This window comes from Chaetura pelagica, unplaced genomic scaffold (genome assembly GCF_000747805.2).
Source record: "Chaetura pelagica isolate M959 unplaced genomic scaffold, ChaPel_1.0 scaffold74, whole genome shotgun sequence".
In the NCBI taxonomy this organism is placed as follows: domain Eukaryota; kingdom Metazoa; phylum Chordata; class Aves; order Apodiformes; family Apodidae; genus Chaetura; species Chaetura pelagica.
Window position 1 is genome coordinate 1,113,268 of NW_009952982.1, and position 18,135 is coordinate 1,131,402.

At 46.9% G+C, this 18,135-nt stretch overlaps 1 protein-coding gene across 1 annotated transcript in view; it reads left to right on the plus strand.

Moving 5' to 3' along the window:
• Positions 1-6,813: 6,813 nt before the first annotated feature.
• Positions 6,814-18,135, plus strand: part of SLC25A22 (solute carrier family 25 (mitochondrial carrier: glutamate), member 22) — a 29,928-nt gene continuing 18,606 nt past the window's right edge. Inside the window, exons 1-3 of the mRNA XM_009996421.1 lie at positions 6,814-6,930; positions 10,331-10,456; positions 13,775-13,830. Of these exons, the coding sequence (XP_009994723.1) occupies positions 6,911-6,930; positions 10,331-10,456; positions 13,775-13,830 (202 nt within the window). The 5' untranslated portion in view covers positions 6,814-6,910. The remainder of the gene's footprint in view (positions 6,931-10,330; positions 10,457-13,774; positions 13,831-18,135) is intronic.

Genomic DNA, 18,135 nt, shown 5'->3' on the forward strand with positions numbered 1-18,135 from the left:
CTGAAACTGTCCCTCTGGTTCCTTCAGCTTGGCAGCCCTGATGACTCAGACAGCAAGACTTGCCACTTGGGCTCTGGGTGAGTCATTTAATCTAATGGCTGCCCTCTCTCATCCCATCTTACAGTTCAGCTGGGGGACTGTCCTTGACTGAAGGGCTATGTAGCCCCAGAAATAGGAGGCTCTAAATGTGCATTGGTGCACTTGGTATGTTGCAGGGCTTGATACCCAAGATTAGTGTCAACTTTCTGACTCTGAATCTCGGGCGGTTTCCCAAGACATGCAAAGTTGAAGGGCCTATCTGGCACTTGTTCCTGATCGCACAGGCCTGCTCTTCAAGTATTTCAATCTGACTGGAATGCAGGTGGCTTGGCATTGAGCAAATGCAGGTGGCTTGGCATTGAGCAATTGCTCTTAGCAAAACTTTCTACCCAGCCAAAGTGAGATGTGCTCTGGCAACTAGAGTGTGATCTGGTGCTAGTACCTATGAACCAGACGCTTTCCTGTGCTCTCTTGGAGTAGAGCTGAGGGGTAGGAAACTCATCTGAGAGCAAGATCATACTGATGGAAGGAGAGGCCTCTATGGGATCCTCCCTGTTAAGCAATGGGGTAAACAGTTGCTGCACTAACCTAAACTGGTTTTTTGGCCTGGCGGAGCTCTCTAGATTAGGAAAGCACTTCTCTTGCTGCTTACAGTACCTTTTGGAGGCCTTTCTGCAAGTCTTAGCACTCACAGAGGTGATGGACAATACTTGTTGTCTTAACTTATTACTCAAGGTTTCTCAGCAAAGCAGGCAAAGTTGCATGATACTGTGCTGGGAGTAGGATGGAGATACCAGGGGAGAGAGTGTGGAAAATGTGTGTTCCTCTTGCTCCTGCTGCCAGAGGAGGCAGAAAGATCCCCACCTTCTTCCCTGTTCTTTTGTCCCCTTCCTTTCCAGTAATACCTGCTGCTCCACTCACACCAGTCCTTGCTTTGGAGTTGGCATCTAGGCTGGCTTTTCCTACTGTGGCCAAGGGCCAAGTCCAAGCAGTGGGACTGAGAATGAGAGCTCAGGAGCCTTTGCTGCTAATCACTTTTGGTCCTCTTTTTGGGCATCCAGTTAATTCTACACTGTCACCACTGTGTTTTTAAACCCAGACACCTCTACAACATGCCCTCAACTTTGGGACCATCCTGCATTGCCAGGGAACTTGCTTATTTCTTTGTGACATGGAGGAGATGTTTGAAGGCATTCATTTAAGGCATTCTATCATCACAAGGTCTCACAGCATGGAGAAGTTAAGGCTCCCTAGACTGAGCCCAGTTTGCAAGGAGCATGGTGGAGGCCAGATATATGGGCAAAGTTTGCCTGCTGTTTTTGCTGCAAATGTACTCTGGCATTTCAGGCTGTAGATAGGAGAGTGCAGGGAGACATCTAGCCCGAGCAGCCAGCAGGAGGGAAGCCACACAAGGCAGGATGGAAGGGGCTGCAGGAGCTGAGGGTTCTCATGGGGGCTGTTGGGAAGGAGGAGCGAGCATCCTGTGTGCTGGGAATCAGCGTCTCTGCCGTCTTGCAAGCTGAGTGAGGGCTGTGGCCCATGGGGCACCCCATGGGGGTGTGAGCATCCAGTGGCAGAGGGGAAGTGGCCTGGTACCTCCCCGCTGGGACTTTGGCCTTTTTTTCACGTGAGTCAAGGCAGGAACCTGCCCTGAGCTTGGTGCTTTCAAAGCCCAGCATGGTATGGGGGGACAGTCAGCCCTTGGCCACAAGGCAGGTGAGTTTGCATCTGCAGCCTCAGCGCTTGTGCCAAGTAGCAGAACGGTATGAAGGGGCTGTGCTGTCCTGTTGCACCACTGCAGAGGAATTATTTGCGGCTCTGTTTGCAATCCATAAACATTGTTGCAACACCAGCTTTGTTTCAGTCTTTAGCAGAGCTTGGCAGGGTGTCCACACCCTCAAATATGTTTGTGCTGTGAAAGAAAGTGATGCAGTATGCAAAGGCTGGCCATCCTGGAGGAAACCTTACTGTCTGGGTAGCATAGGTAATGAGTGTTTGTGTGGTCTGTGGCAAGACAGTAAAATAGCAAAAGTAAAAAGTAAAGTAGCAGCATTTTGCCAGTGACTAAGGCTGTGAGGACCAGATACATCCAAACTGGCTAGTTTGCATTGTGGTACTCTCAATTTAACTGCTCTGTCTCTCTCTGGAGCTGGATTGGAAGCTGGGAAATGGGAGAGGCGGGTTCAAGAGGCTCTTGGGCAGGATGAGATTCAGGCCATTTGCACTGCTTCTCTGCCTAGCATGGAGGCAGTTCCCTATGCTGCAGTGTACGTGTTGCTCTGAAACTAATTTGCTTCATCATTTTAATAAATGTAGAAAGGATATCCCAGTGTGTGAGTAATGGGGCATTAATCCATGTCTAGCTGTGCTAACAGCACTCTAGGAAGGAATTAACTCCATGTAATTTATCACCTGTGCAGCTCTTTCTCTCTCTTAATTATGGGATGTTTGATTTAGAACCCCCCTTCTGAGAGGGCTCCTCAGCCTATCCAGCTTGGAGGCGAGTCTCTGGTGGCTCTTGTTTCCTCTGCGCTCCCACTACCAGTTTCCTCTTGGCTCCTCTGTTCCTTGTGCTATGGGGTTTCCCAGTTCCAGCAGCACCATTGTCCACCTGGCTGTGAAGTTTAAGTATACAAAGACTTTCTGAGGCATCAGCACCTTTTTGGTGTTGCTGGCTTGTCTGCTGCCCCAATGCAGGTGCTGATGGGAGGTTTCCTGGGAAGATTCAAGCCCTATTCCCTGACCTCGCTCCTATGGGAAGCCCTGGAGCCACACCCCTGCTTGGCTGCATAGGCTTTGCTTGCATGCTTTTTTGTTTGCTCCTGAGAGCGCTCTATTCCTGGGGGAATATACTTAGTTCTTTACTTACTCTTTTTCCAGTCTAGGTGAAATGCATAATGTTTTCTGGTTTTGTTTTTAAAATATCCTGTAAAATTACTGTAATTTTCTTCCCAGCGTGCGTTTTTCCGCCTCTCAGACTGCAGGACTGCAGCAGCTATTTTCCTGCCCAGGGGTCTGGCTCTTCCCAGAAAATCCGTGGTCAGTGTGCTGGTGTGGCTGATGTGGCTTCATCAATCACCATCTTTTAAAGAACTCAGGCTGTTCTGCAGATTACAGCATAGTGCTCAGATAGAGTTTGCAGTGACTTCACATTTGTTTTGCAAATGGTCATTCACCGAAGCTCTGTTTAAACAAACAGAACTCAAATAAGCTTTCCACTTCAGTGCATTAAAATCCCTTAACACATTAAAATCCCCTGGCTACAGACATTCAGGCCTCTGCTGTGCCAGGTGCTGTATAAACAGTTATCAAGTGCTGGTGTCTGCTGTAAAGTGATCACATCGTTTGCTTCCCCTCTCTTGTCAGTGTTTTGAGTAGCTTTTGTTAGGGGAGATGATACTAGTCATGGCATTTGCTGGTTGTACAGCCAGCACCAGGGAAACCTGTAACTTTGCCCGGTTTTAAACCCCCAAAGGTTGTTTTTACCCCTTCCTGTTGTGCAGCTGCAGCAGGAGAATCTGTTCCCCTGTGGGAAACAGCAGCAGTTTTCCTGTGGGCCCAGTATCTGGGGAGGGCTCTGCAGTTACTGGCCAGGTGGAGGGCTAAAGACAAAAGTCAGATGAAAAAAGGGAGGAGAGGGCTAAACCCAGCTGTCTATGGCCCTCTTGGTTCTGTAACATCTTCTCCTACCCCCATCACCCTACTTGTGTCAGCAGGTAAGAAACAGCCCTATGATACATTTGTGTGTCCGTCTCGATCTCTCACTCTGTTGACTACCTGTCAGTGATGAATATGAGCAGCGTTTCTGTCTTCTCTTGTGTTGCTCTTTGTGGTGGATGCCTGGGTTCACGAATGCCCCTCCATAGATAAGCATGTAGCAGGGGCAAGAAGGGGAGAGTCTGCAAGAGCTTGGAGCATGTATATAGACCACTTGATGTATGTGTATTGTCAGACTGACTGCCTCAGTAAACTCAAATATCCTGTTGAGGGTATATAGATGTTATCAACCGAGTTTTCATGGTTCAGGGCTTGTTTATACCAGGATTACTGGATATAAGCAACTGGTCTCACTATACTTTTATATTCTAGTCTTACGTTGGTTAAATTGATACAGAATTAGATTAACCTGAAACAAACTGCTCTTGTGCACATGCATGTGAAAGCACATGCAGTGAAAGGTGTAAGCAGTTTTCACTCAGAAAGTTCAGACCTAGCTGATCTAGAGATTTTTGAGGTCTATTTCCACAGATTAGTTGAGATCAGGTAAACTGTCTGAAGAGGGCTCACAGAAGAGATGGAAGGTTTAGTAGTGTAGCAAAGTGGGTGAGGTTTTTGTGTGGTGTTTTGGAGAGCAGCTTTTTTCCTCTGCTGGTCTGCCATGGCTTTGGCTTAGTGTGAGATTGCAGAAAAGGCAGTTTTAGTGTCATGTCATCCAAGCATGGGACTGTGCAGATACATTCATGCTGCTCTGTCTTTGGCACATTACAGAATTACAGGATTACCTTGGTTGGAAAAGACCTCAAAGATCACCAAGCCCAACCATTAACCTAACACTGACAAGTCCTTAAGTGAACCATATCCCTGAGTACTACATCTATATGACTCTTAAATACCTCCAGCGATGGTGGTTCCACCACTGCCTTGGGCAGCCTGTTCCAGTGCCTGATAACCTTTTCAGTGAATAATTTTTTCCTAACATCCAAACTAAACCTCTCCTGGTGCAACTTGCTAAAGTCAAGATAGACTACATGCACAGCCCTTTCCTTGTCCAATAAATGGGTCACCCTATCATAAAAGAAGATCAAGTTTGTGAAACAGGATCTGCCCTTTGTGAACCCATGCTGACTGGGCCTGACCACCTGGTTGTTCTGCATGTGGTGCATAATGACACTAGAGATTATCTGCTCCATCACCTTCCCCAGCAGACTGATAGGCCTGTAGTCCCCTGGATCCTCCTTTCAGCCCTGCTTGTAGATGTTGGTCATGTTTTCCAGTCTCCAGTCAACTGTGACTTCCCCAGTTACCCAGGACTTCTGGTAAATTATGGAAAGTGTCTTGATGAGCACTTCTGCCAGTTTCCTCAGTACAGGCTGGGGAACAGGTCAGTGCTGAACTGTGCGTATAACCTCACCTTCTTTTCTTCCTGTACCTGTTAGCACCATTACCAGCTCTTTACACGTTCAGAGACCTTTCATTCTCAGGAATGCTTCTGGCCCTCAGGTAGTATAGTATCTCCTGAGCAGAAGTGTCAGCCTGAAAGCCACCTTGTTGGATGTGAGATTCTGTGTGGTTTAGGAAATCTGCAGTTAAAGGGCAAATTTCATTCCAGAGCCAAATAGCAAATATACTTCCTCTGCTTCTGGCTTGCCACCCAGTTGGTAGCTGGAAGGGGAGAGGGAGGAAAGTAGCTGAGTGCTGCTGAGTTGTCTGATAAAAGCATGGGGCAACTGATTCCCAGGTTGGAGGTGAGGAAGAGGAGACAGGAACACCTCCAGAAAGCTGAATGTTGTATGCACTTCTGAAATTTTCTCTGGTGTCCAGATTTCTTTGTGTGGTGACTTCTACCAGCTGTTGTTAAACAGTAGCAGTTGGGAGTCTTAGAGAGAACCATTTCATGCAAATTTGGAGGCTCAGTGCTGTGCCAGGAAGGCATTGAGCTGGAGGAATTGGTCCAAAGAGCAAAGTCAGATCGCTCCCAAAGGAAGTGAAGAGGTACAACTTAAAAGACAATGTTGGCACAAGGCTGAGTAGGGCTGTCTGTTGGGCTAGAAATAGAGGCAGGATTATAACCAGTTGTGCTCATTTTGGCTGGGATAGAGTTAATTTTCTTCATAGTAGCTAGTATGGGGCTATATTTTTGATTTGTGCTAAAACAGTGTTGATAATGCAGAGATGTTTTAGTTACTGCTGAGCAGTTTTTACGCAGAGCCAAGGCCTTTGCTGCTTGTCATACCATCCCACCAGTGAGTAGGGTGGGGATGAACAAGCAGCTCAGAGGGGACACAGCTGGGATAGCTGGCCCCAGCTGACCAAAAGGATATTCCATACCATGTGAAATCATGCTCAGCATGCAAAGCTGAGGAAAGAGGAAGGAAAGAGGTGACATTTGGAGAAATGGTGTTTTGTCTTCGGTGTGATGAAGCCCTGCTTTTCTGGAGATGGCCGAACACCTGCCTGCCATTGGGAAGTAGTGAATGAATTCCTTGTTTTGCTTTGCTTGTGTGCACGGCATTTGCTTTACCTAATAAACTCTCTTTATCTCAACCCACAAGTTTTTTCACTTTTATTACATTTATTTTCTTTCCCCACCCCATTGTGCATGGAGTAATCGAGTAGCTGTGTGGTGCTTAGTTGCCAGCTGGGATTAAACCATGACACCACTGGAGGATCACAGTTTTGAAGACCGTTGAAGGGAAATGCTACCCAGGTCTTGTGATGGCAGTTGATTGATTGTGTTGGGGTGGCTAGGTGGACCTGCAGATGTCCACATGGTACAGTGTGAAATGGTCCCTGGAGTTCAAGAGAGCTGTGATATGTTCTGCTCTCCTGGCAGACCTTGTGCACTGCTTGTGAACTGCCCTTTCTCACATGCTGCTGGAGCCTCATGACTCTGGCAGCTTTTCCCTTCATATGTGTTTTTACTCTGGAGCTGAGTCTGAGAAGAGCAGATGGTCCTTGGCTGGCTTCACCCTGCAGCCTGCTCAATATGACCTGAGCTTCAGGACAAGTGTAACTGTCTCAACATTGTCTTCTTGGTGTCTTCCCTTCTTCCCAGGAATAAACTGAAGTGAAAAACAAGTGACTGGAACAGAAATTAAGGAACAATTTGAAGAAAAAGATTAATTTCCTAACAAGATCAAGTTTGATTTAAATGGCTGATAAACAGATCAGGTAACTTCTTAAAATTTTTGAGTTGTTGGTTGTGCTTTAGATTTTTCTTTTAAAGTCTTTCAAACTTAATCCCAAATTTAATCCCTTTTGTGAAACAGGAGGTTGAAGGAAATCACCTGATCATCTCTTCTGGCCTTAAAGAGTTCTGATTCCTTCTCTGTTCCTTTCTTACCTTTTTTTTGACCTCTTATTTTCCGTCTTTGCTGTGTTGTCACATCTCTGCTTTCTTCCATTCTTTTTTCTCCCTGCCTTTTTCTTTCTGCCCTCTGCTTTTACCCTGCACAAGTGTGTTCCTTTTTGCTTCCCCTTTCAAAGGTCAGCTTGACCTGCTGACTTCAGCTTGCTGACATCAAGGGGGCAAAGGCAGCTCCCATCCATGCGAGGATGCAATGTTTGTACTTACAAAGTCCATGTGGTTGAAGCCTTGTGCCCTTCTTCTAAAGCCAGTAAATGCTTGAGTGACTGCAAGAACATGAAGTACCAAAAATAATTAGTGACACTTAAACACACAGCAGGAACTTAAGAGAATTGGTCCTGGCATATGCAAAAGCTGAATTTAAGTCCTCCCTGGAAATTTATTTGGATGCAGTTGTACACTTTGCTTCCTAAAAGCTGTGTGTGGTGGATCTTCACAGTCCTGCATGTGGGTTTAACTTCCTGCTTTTTCTGAAGTTGCCTCAGGTGACTCATAGATGCTGTGGGATTCCTCTGGAATTTTTTGTGGTTGTCTTCTAATTTTTGCTTTTTGAGGTTACCAGCTCAAGACAGGAGTGGTCAGTGGGTGAATAAAAACTGGTGACAGAGGGCCACAATTTGGCAATGCCTGAATGCTGCATGCAAGAGGGCTGCCCCTTTTTAGCATTTGCTGTGATTAGAATGTCTTCCTGCATGACTGCCTTCTGCAAACGAACATGGTCCTGAGCTGTGCTGATAACGAGACCAGCATTGTGGAGTGTTTACGTATCTAGATTTGCTTGTCAGCAGTTACCCAATTTGGAGACCTCTTGGCATGCTTCTGTTACACCCATGAAGGGCATGCTGAGATTCACCTCAATTAAACCTGATGGCTGTATGTCCCTGATAGCCTCAGCAGAGCAAAAAGATGTCCAAGGCCATTTGAAGTTTGGTATTTTGAAGGAAGGGGAGATGCATCCCCCAGCCCCTCCGATGTCCTCTTGGCAGTGTAAACAGGAGCTTGCTGGCTACGGGGACTAGTTAAAAAGGCTGAGGAAGAGCATTAGGAGAACTGGGATGCCTTTCTATCCCTTCTCATGTTAAATTGAGCAAATCATTTTATCTGCATGGTAGCCTGTTTTGTCCCCATTTCACTAAGCCCTGCACACCTAGATAGTGAAAGGCAATAGCTGTGCAGAAGCTAAATAGGACAGAGAGACCAGACACAGTGGATTATCATCCCATGAGAGATCAGAGAGCACTGAGGTGAAAAGTGGGATGACTTAGTCACAAGGGAAAAAGCTTTTGATTTGGATACAGTGCCCTTTGTCTCAGGTTCCTTTCTGTGCCCAAATCCCTCACCTATTCTGCTTGAGTCATCTCTCCCATCTATATGACCACAAATCTGCAGTGGTCACAGGCAGCCAAACCAAGCAGATCTATTTAAGCTTGAAAGATTTACCAAACCCCTCTTCCCTTGTAGTGTGCATCTGTTATCCCTTAGCAAAATGAGATTGATAGCAAAAGACTAAGATCCAAAGCAGCAGTTTGTTGCAAGGTGAAATCAAGGGCCTTGCATTTCTGCAGCAATGCATCTTCAACTTGATCTCAGCATCTTGCCAGATACTGCCACATAGTCTGGTGTACTAGCATACCTCTTCAGTGTGCATGGGGGAATGTGGATGGTTGGATTCAGGTGTGATGGAGTGGTGAGCAAGGGTTTTTCAGCCATAAACGGAGCGAGAGGCTCTGTTTGCAGCCCACGTTACCAAAGTTTTTGTCATGCCCAGGCACACTAGATTGTTCTCCTTTATTGCCAGGGTCTGTGCTGAAATTGGGAAATCTTTTGCACTTACATTGCCAGCAGGCAAGATCTTTGCTAAGTGTCTGTCTCTCACTCTCACCTCTTGTAAACTCTGTGATGATTTTGCTGTTGAGAGAGGCAAGTGTCTGCTTGCCCCAGGTGTTTCAGGGACACTTAGAGGAGTAATGACAGTGCTGAGGCTGAAAAGGGGCACTAGTTTTGCTGGCAGTGACCTACTAGCAGTGACTTCAGAGCTGAATTTGGTGAGGCAGTTGTGATCCTGTCTTGAAACACCCTCCTTCCCAGTGGTGCCTCCATTTTTACACACTTCTATCTAGTCTCTAACCTCCTCTTTTAGTGTGACTGTGAGTAAAATAAGGAGGTGCTCTGCAATGCACATGCTCTGTGGTGTTGCTGGGGGGTGAACATGTTTGTGGGGAATGTTCTTGCAGAGCTTTACCCCACCGTGGCAAGAAACAGCCTCACAGCTGCTTCTTCCAGTGTGTAGTGTAGCCTGTACCTCCATTCAGAGCATCATGGCACCATCATGAAAGGCAGCATCCTCTTCCCCTTGTGGGAGGACTCAGCCTTGCAGACTCACCCAGATGCAATCTAGCACTGCTGTCAGCCATCAAGTTAATGTCTAACACATCATCAGCCATACCCTGTGCTTTACTGGAAGGAGCTGACTCAACAGGCTTCCTTTGTTTTGGTGTGTAGTGGTGTATCAAGCATGTAAGTGCTGGATGTTTCTTGTAATTGAAATTGCTAGGAACCCATGTTCAGCTTTTCTAGCTTTCACTTAGCGCCTCTTGCAAGAATTCCCTGAGGGAACACACGGGTGAGCAGAAAAAAACCCATGTTTGAAGCACATACAGCCAGCCAGGTTTTGTTTTCCCTGACAGGTATGAGCTCACCACTCTGCATCTGTGGCTGTGCAGACTGCCAGTCCAGTGGTTTTGCTGGGCTATTTGCTCGTGTGTGTTCCCCTTGCCCTGGGCGGTGGGTCTGGAAACAGTTTCCTGGAGATGTAGCCATTCTGCTACTCTGCTGCCAGCTGGGTGCTTCTGCTGGGCTCATTCCCACATGATGGTAGCAGCTGACATGTCAGGAAACCTTTGGGTCCTGGGGAGGAGGGTTTTTCCTTGCTGTTAGCAATATGTGGCTCAGCTCTTTGGCTCCATTCCATTCATCAGTGGTTTGCCGTGGTGCTGTGTGCTGCTTTCCCTTCCTGCCCTGCATATACAACAATGGCCAAACTTTGCCCTGAGGCAGAGCTCCTGTCATGCTGGGGGGCAGCCAGCCTTGTCAAACAGTTATGTATTAACTCTGGTCATGCAGAAGAACTCCATGCTTCCCTCTTTTCCTCTCCCAATATTATCCCAGTACTAAGGAACTTTTCTGCATCTTCTCCCCTTACAGTTTACCTGCCAAGCTGATCAATGGAGGGATTGCTGGACTGATTGGAGTCACCTGTGTATTTCCCATTGACCTGGCAAAAACTCGCCTGCAGAACCAGCAGAATGGCCAGCGGATGTACACCAGCATGTGAGTATCCCCCACACAGGCAGCATCACCTGGGGCTTTTGGCAGGAAGTCCTTCCACTTTGTTACCTCTTCCAGGCGACTTCAGCATTTCTAGTAACTGGGCTGTCTCCAGGAAAGCCAGGGTACAATCTTGAAACAAGCTAGAGCAGATAAAGCAAATAAAGCAACTATTCAGGCTGCTGAGCCCAGCTGGTGAGATCTCTGCAGAGGACACATCTGTTTGCATCCTTTGCTTTGGAGCACTATATTTGCTCAGGTCCAAAACACAAGGAGCCCCATTCAGTTCTCTGCTGGGCCACAGGCAGCTGCATGAGGGAATTTCTGCCGCTCTTGTTTCCGTGACTCTCATATTGGAAGTGGCTGTCACTGCCTTTTCTGTGTCAGTTTTAAAAAGAGGAAGCAGTCACAATGCTGTGTTCAGAAATATCCAGTGCTGCAGGCTGCAAGAAAAGAAGGCATGAGTATATACAGCTGACCAAATTCCCCTGTGATTTCTGTGGGATGCTCAGGGCTGTGTATCTGCTGTGGGAATGTGCACCACACTCAGCAGAAGATGCTTTATTCTAGGAGCCAGAGTCAGGCCTTAATTTTCCAAAAGTACTGCTGTCATTGAGGAGGGAGAAGGCAATAGGTCTGGTTATGTGTGTCCTGTGCTGCTGCTTTGTTCAGAAGTAGTGTAATCTGCTCCATACTCCTCCACGATTATGTTTTCCTCTTTTCTGCCCAGGAGAATTTGAGGCTGAGGGGGAACAGGAAGGAAATGCTCTATATGTTGATGGTTTTAGTCCCCAAGACTCCTTGCTCTAGTTGGTGACATGTCACTATGCATGAGCTTAGGTCACAGGTGCTGGTGTGCTGTGGCAGGCTGGTAGCACTCTCTGCTCCCTGCGTTTGTGTACCCAGGCATACTGGAAGGACATGGTCTCCCATTCTGCCTTGCTTGTCCTTTTTGTTGTGTCCTGCTCATGTCACTGCTGGGGATGACTTCTCCCTGAGCATTACTTCTTCCCTCTGACCTGATGAGCAACAGCAACAAGAGTTTGGGCAGGACAGAGGGTTTGTAGGGCCTGCTTGGGAGTGCATGCCAGGATGCCTTTTCTCTGAAGGGGGTGTTCAGTAGGAGAGAGGCTTTTAGTCTCAAGCAGTTGAGTGTAGATCTGCTCTATAGCCAGGAGTTGTGGGATGAGGCACAGTTAAGGAATACAGAGGATTTACCCTGTATATTTGAGCTGACTCCTTCAAAGTCCATGGCAAAGTCCAGGTGTGAATGAGTAATGCTGGAGGTGTTCCTCTGGCATTGGTAGGAGCTGTTGGGAAAGTAAGCTTGGGCTGGTGGGGATAAGTGAAAGGGTCTTTCGGAGGCTGAGGGGCCAGCAGGGATAAGGAAGTAAGAGGGGTAACACATCCTCTAGGTAGCATCCTGTGTCCTACCTAAACAAGCATGGGAAGAGCACTAAGAGGATGCTGTTACTGTGCACAGAACATGTCTTCAGAGACGCCCTTATATTAGCTAGGGATTTGAGAGGCCTGGTCTGAGTTCCCTTGTCTGAGGGACTTATTTTTTGGGAAATGCTATATGCCCATCAATACCAGATCTCAAAAGTGCCTGCTAAAGGCAGCAAGTTTATTAAAAATTTTGTCTGTCTTGCTTTAAGACAGAGTGCCTTGCTACTGCTTAGCTCAAGAGACCTTTGGCATCAGGGGAGTTTTTCTGTTGAAAGAGCCAAAGGCACTTTGGAGCAGCCCTGAGGGCTGGAAAGAGATGGACTTTTGGGCTGTGCTGTCCCAGGTATGTTATATATTATTTAAGTTGTCTTTTCGCTCCCTTTTTCCAGGCAGAGAAAGGAGATGGGCATCACCTTGGCTCCATCTTGCTCTGCTGCAGCTTGAGGGGCTGTGAGTGCCATGCAAGGGTGAGGCAGCAGGGCTGCATGAGCATGGTGGGGAGCAGCTCTTCCTGCTCCCCTCGCTGCTGTGGCTTGTTCAAAGCAGCACCACTGGCTTGGGGAAAATGCCTTGCCTCCAGCATTGCAGTGGAAGAGCTTGACGGGGGGGATAAGGAGAAAGGTGCCCTGAGATTCTGGGGCTTGCAAGTGTGTTTGAGGGGCTGCTCTCAAGAATGAGATGAGATGAGTGTTTGCAAACTGCAGGAGCTGGGGTGGGGTGTGTGAAAGGTCCCAAAGGATGCAGGGAGTCCTAGCAGAGAGGGGAAACTCATTGCTGTGACTGGCAGGATGGGCTCTTCACAAGTAATATGGAGTACTCTAGAACAGTCTTGACCCAAGCAGTGTCATAAGGCTCTCAAGAGAACTCTGTATTTCCTTCTCTCCCACCTTAGCACTATTACAGAGCAAAAATGAAATTTACTCCTTGCATTGCCAAATCTCTTAGAAATGTATTATTATTTTCATCAGCTGCACTTCCCTTATTACCACTTAGAAGTGCCTTTTGTTTCTTAATTACATATGCAAGCATGCATGTGCACCTCTCCTCCCTTCCCTTATGGCCACAGCAAGTACCTTTCCCTTCACGAAGACCCCAGAGCAACCTTCAAGCACCACCTGGGCTTCATGTGGTCATGGTTCAGAGAGGGAGGCTCTGCCAGGTGACCTGCGCTGCTTGCCTGAACTGCATCTCTGGCTTTGTTAGGTGTGTGTTTGTGCCCTCAAAAGGCTTTGAGCCATTCAAACTCTCTGTAGTTTTCCCTTTTGCAGTAAATGCAGTTGAAACAAAGAAGGCAATAGTTTTCCCCTTGTAGCAAACTTCTGCAGCTGTTCTCTCCCCAAGCTGGGAGCCTGAGTGCTTGCTGCCTGCTGTGGGACCAGATACGTTAAAAGTGCTTTAATCTTCATGGGAGGTCCCAGGTGACTGAGTTTCAGGTCATCTGGTATCTGTGTGCTTTGTATCAAATTTTACAGAACAGGTCAAGGAAGTCAGCATTAGGAGTTTTTCCCCTTTTATTTTCCATTCAGAGCTGGATTTAAAAACGTGCACAGGGATCTGCTTGTTAGAGCATCTCATGTGCGTTTGCTACAGGAGACCTTGGATAAACAGCCCTTGCAGGGACACTTTTCCCTCCTGTGTTTCTAGAATGCAGACAGCATGTGTGGGGTGAGCCAGGGGTTTCAGAACCTCTGTGAATTAGGGGCTGAAATTGGCCTTAGGCCTCAATGGCACATTGAGTGGCTGATGTGGTTCCCTTCTTGACTCAGGGTTTTGCTGACATTTACAAATGAAAACCATTCCAATAGATTTCTTTTTTCTGCTCTCACCCACCTTTGAACTCCTGTGGTTTATCTGTCTCTGTTTTGTTTGCAGGTCTGACTGCCTCATTAAAACAATTCGGTTGGAAGGCTACTTTGGCATGTACAGAGGTAAGTAAACCCAAGTCAGGCATGGTGCAGCTTTTGCTTTGGAAGCACTGGTGCATAAATGGGAGGAAAAGTCCATATTCTCTGGCTTATGAAGCAATAATCTAGCAATATCAGAAGATGTTGAAAGGTAGAAGGTGAAAGGTTTCTGAAGATGAACTCCTCTTCACCAAATGCTCAGGTGTCTTCCCTGTGGCTATTTTGATATTAAACTGTTAACTGAAGTTCATCTTTACTAGCAGTTTAGGTAAAGCTGCTGAACTTAGTTTCAGCACTGTTATGTGTGTGTTTCCCAGCTTGGGCATGGTAACTTTTGTCAGAGGAGCAGCAGCAAACTGCCTGAAATGTCTTACTTTGTGATTAGATTTATGTCCCTCACCAATATGGTCAGGCCTGATGTCCCATCAAGTTAGTAGCTTATCTCAAAGCGAGCTGTCTCTCTAGCATGCCCAAGCTTTATTCAAGTATTAATCATAGAATGATTAAGGTTGGAAGGGACCTTAAAGATCATCAGAGGATACCTGCCCTAGCTTCCACGTTCCTTATTAAGTTTGAGCTTTTCTAGGAGCTGCTTACTCAGGCATGCTGACCTCTTGGATTTTCTACTTGACTTCCTCTTAGTTGGGATACATCGTTTTTGGGCCTGGAGAAGGTGATCCTTAAACATCAACCAGCATTCGTGGGCCCCTCTACCATGCAGGGTGTTATCCCAAGAAACTCTCTGGAGCAGATCCCTGAAGAGGCTGAAATCTGCCCTTCCGAAGTTGAGGGTAGTAAGCTTGCTGTGAGCCCTCTGCTGCCCTAAGGATCTTGAACTCCACCATTTCATGGTCACTGTAACCTAGGCTGTCCTTGAGCTTAACATCCCTCACCAGCCCTTCCTCATTGGTGAGGACAAGATCCAGCACAGCACCTCTCCTTGTTGGTTCCTTGATAACTTGGAGAAAGAATTTATCATCCTTGCACTCTAGGAACCTCCTGGGTTGTTTGTGTTTAGCAGAATTGTTCTTCCAACAGATGTCAGGGTGGTTGAAGTCTCCCATGAGGACCATGGCTTGTGAATGTGAAGCTGCTCCTATTTGTCTATATAGTGCCTCGTCTATATTATCCTCCTGCTCAGGCAACCTGTAGCAAACCCCCACCATGATGTCACCTTGGTGTTTCTTCCCTTTAATTTTAACCCATAAGCTCTCTGTTGGCTCCTCATCCATCCCCAGGCAGAGCTCCATGCACTCGAGCTGGTCTTTGACATAGAGAGCAACACCCCCACCCCGTCTCCCTTGTCTGTCCTTCCTAAAGAGTTTATAACCCTCCATTCTGATGCTCCAGTCATGGGAAGCATCCCACCAGGTCTCAGGGATGCCAGTGAGATCATAGCCCTGCAGGCTCACCCTCATCTCTAATTCCTCCTGTTTATTCCCCATGCTGTGTGCATTTGTATAAAGGAATTTAAGCTGGGCCTTCAGTAAGGCTGCCTGACTAGCTGACCTGACCACCATACTACCCCTACGCTCATCTGTAAAAAGCCTGGCTTTTTCCCCCACTCCCTTCCAACCTAGTTTAAAGCCCTATCAATGAGTCCCATTAATTCCTGCCCTAGTACCCTTTTACCTCTGTGGGACAGGGTTCCACAAGACAATTAAGACAAGCTGCAATTAAACAAACAAACAAAACCAACCAACAAACAAACAAACAAACCCCAAATAACTTACTCCCAGAAAAAACTTCCTTGGGGGTGGTAAGATAATCAGAGCTCATGGTGGAGCTGCAGCTCATTGTGTGCTAACCTGCTAGAAATCTCCTGGCTCCTTGGCTTAGGCTTTTTGTTGCAACAGTGGGTTCCTCAGTTGACATTATACTTCTTCTAGTTTAAACACAAAATCCTTGAAAGCTCTTAAAGAGTTTGAGGAGAGAGGAACCAACCTCAGGCCAGATCCTGACTTTACTCATAGCAGAGGAATGTGCAGGACACCTTGGCTTTCAGCACAGTCCAACTGGCTTAACTGACCCTGAACTATGATTCATATTATATACTGTTATTCAAATGCCTGAATATGCAGCTTTTATCTCTGAGGCATTCAGATAGCATTCTTTGTGGGATTCATTCACTGATTGAAGTATTGCTTTGATTAAGTGAGTCCTTGGACTTCGCTTTTTGAAGTAGAAGTCCAGAGATCCTGACCTCTTGCTGTTGGCAGCAGTAGTGTCTCTTGCAACTTCTTCCATAGCTCCTAGGGAAACCCATACATTGCAGCCAGCTGTCCTGGGACCAGGCACTGGCTGTTGAGGCAGTGTCTCTTGCCCAACTTGCTGGTGGGTGTTTTAGGGGAGTGGGGTGGATGCTGGGGGTGGATTGGCTGCTTTGTGCCAGCTTTCCTGGGAGCAGACAACAAGACAAATAACCCTGAGGAACCCTGGCAAGCTCCATCTCCAATGCTAGGAGTGACGTGTTCCCCTTGATTTTTCTCAGAAACTAGCTGCTTCTGTGTTCCCACCAGGAACATAGCTTATGTTAACTTTGGCTGTAAATACGCAGTAGCAGGCTGCTTGCTGGAGAGCAGAAGGAAGAAGCTGGTCCTGGAAACTTACAGGGAAGAGAGTAGGACCCATCAGGCTTTTGGGAGAGACAGCTCAGTCCTATAAGGAGTAGGGTGTTGGAAGGGGTGTGCACCTCCAGATCACTTTTCACTCTCAAACAGAAATCTCAAAGGTTGCAGAGGGTTTTGCATAGTTTTTGCTTTTCCCACCCATGGTAAGTCTGGTCAGCTTCATCCATGTCCCACTAACTTTGTACTTCCTCTGTTCAAGGACCTGATAGTGGCTTGAATTTACTTGTCACCTCTTACTATTCAGTGGATAGCTAGGTTTGGAGAGAACTTTTGTGAATAGCTTCAGCTCCTTCCAGAAATTCATAGATATTTCAACACAGCCAGGGTGCAAAGGTGAGTCGTCCAAGTACAGCAATTCTTGTTGCTGTGCCTCAGTTCTGTGAGCTGACATCAGCAGCCCTTCCCACCCTGCTAGGGAGAGGATGGGCAGATAAAATACATCCATGATTTGTGAAGAATGTGAGTGCTTTTCTGGGAATAAGGTAGAGAGACATCTCTGCCCGGCAGACAGAGGAAATGGAAATCAGGTGGTAGGATTGGTTTCTGCTCCCTCCATCTGTCCCAGTTTCCCAGTAGAAGTTGCTGTATGACTCATAAGCTCTTATTTTCAGCCTCTAAGCTGAAATTGGGGTGATTATATGTTAATGTGCTAAAGTGGCAGCTGCTGTGTCCTGTGGAGGAGTCACAAGTAAGTCAGTCATCGCTGCAGAGCACTTGGCCTCTGTTAGAGGACAGAAAGGGTCTGCTTGGGTGCAACCATTCCCACTGAGTGACTTCAGGTCTCCTTCATGAATCAAAGCTCCTCAGTGTGAACAGGAGAGAGGCTTGAGCTTGTAGGATGCTTTTCTGCAAATCATCCCTTTAGAAGTGTGTAGGGGCAGAAGTTCCTTGCCATTTATGAGTAGCCCGTAGTGAATTCTGTGATATATCCCCACATTTCTCTCAAGTTCTTCCCCAAAAGTTACAGGGATTCTTGGGTTTGTTTGGGAGAGGAAGAAGAAGAGTTTTTTGGTTTTTTTTATCTGTAACATCTAAATAGCAGCAGTGCCTCAAAGCTGGGTGCTACTGTCTAGCCCTGCCTGTGCTCAAGGGATGATGGGGTGCTGCCTTCAGACAGGATACCAAGTGAATCCATGATGCCTGTGGGCTCCTGGACCATGTGGACACCAGTGGAAGGGGACCTTAGAGAGATGATGTCTCTACTCCCTGCTGTAGTCCGTCCAGAAGCCACCTTCACCCCAGCACATGTCCTGGAAAGTCCCACTGCTGTTTGCAGACCAGCCGTTTACCCTAGCTGGCAGGAGCCACAGGCCTGGATCAGGCTGGGGAAATGCCCTTTGCTGTTGATGATGTTTGGATGGTAGCTACAGTAGTGTGGCAGCCTTCCCTGGCCTCTGCTAATAATACCTCCCTAGTGCACCAGTACTGCACTGGGAATAGCTCAGCCCCCCTGCTATGGTGCTATGTAAGGGCTTCCATGAGAAATGTGTTTTAATAACAAAACCCAAGGCTCAGTGAGATAAGGGCATTCACAAGTTCAGTTGGCAAACAGCTAGTTTTGCCTCTACTTGATTTTGTTCTTTATAGTGCTTCCATACTCCTTTTCAAAATAGTCTATTTTTTAATGATTGCAGTTTATTTTTGCATTCTATTTGTCTGTCATTGCTTCTGGTACACATATTGACAAAGGTCAGCTTTA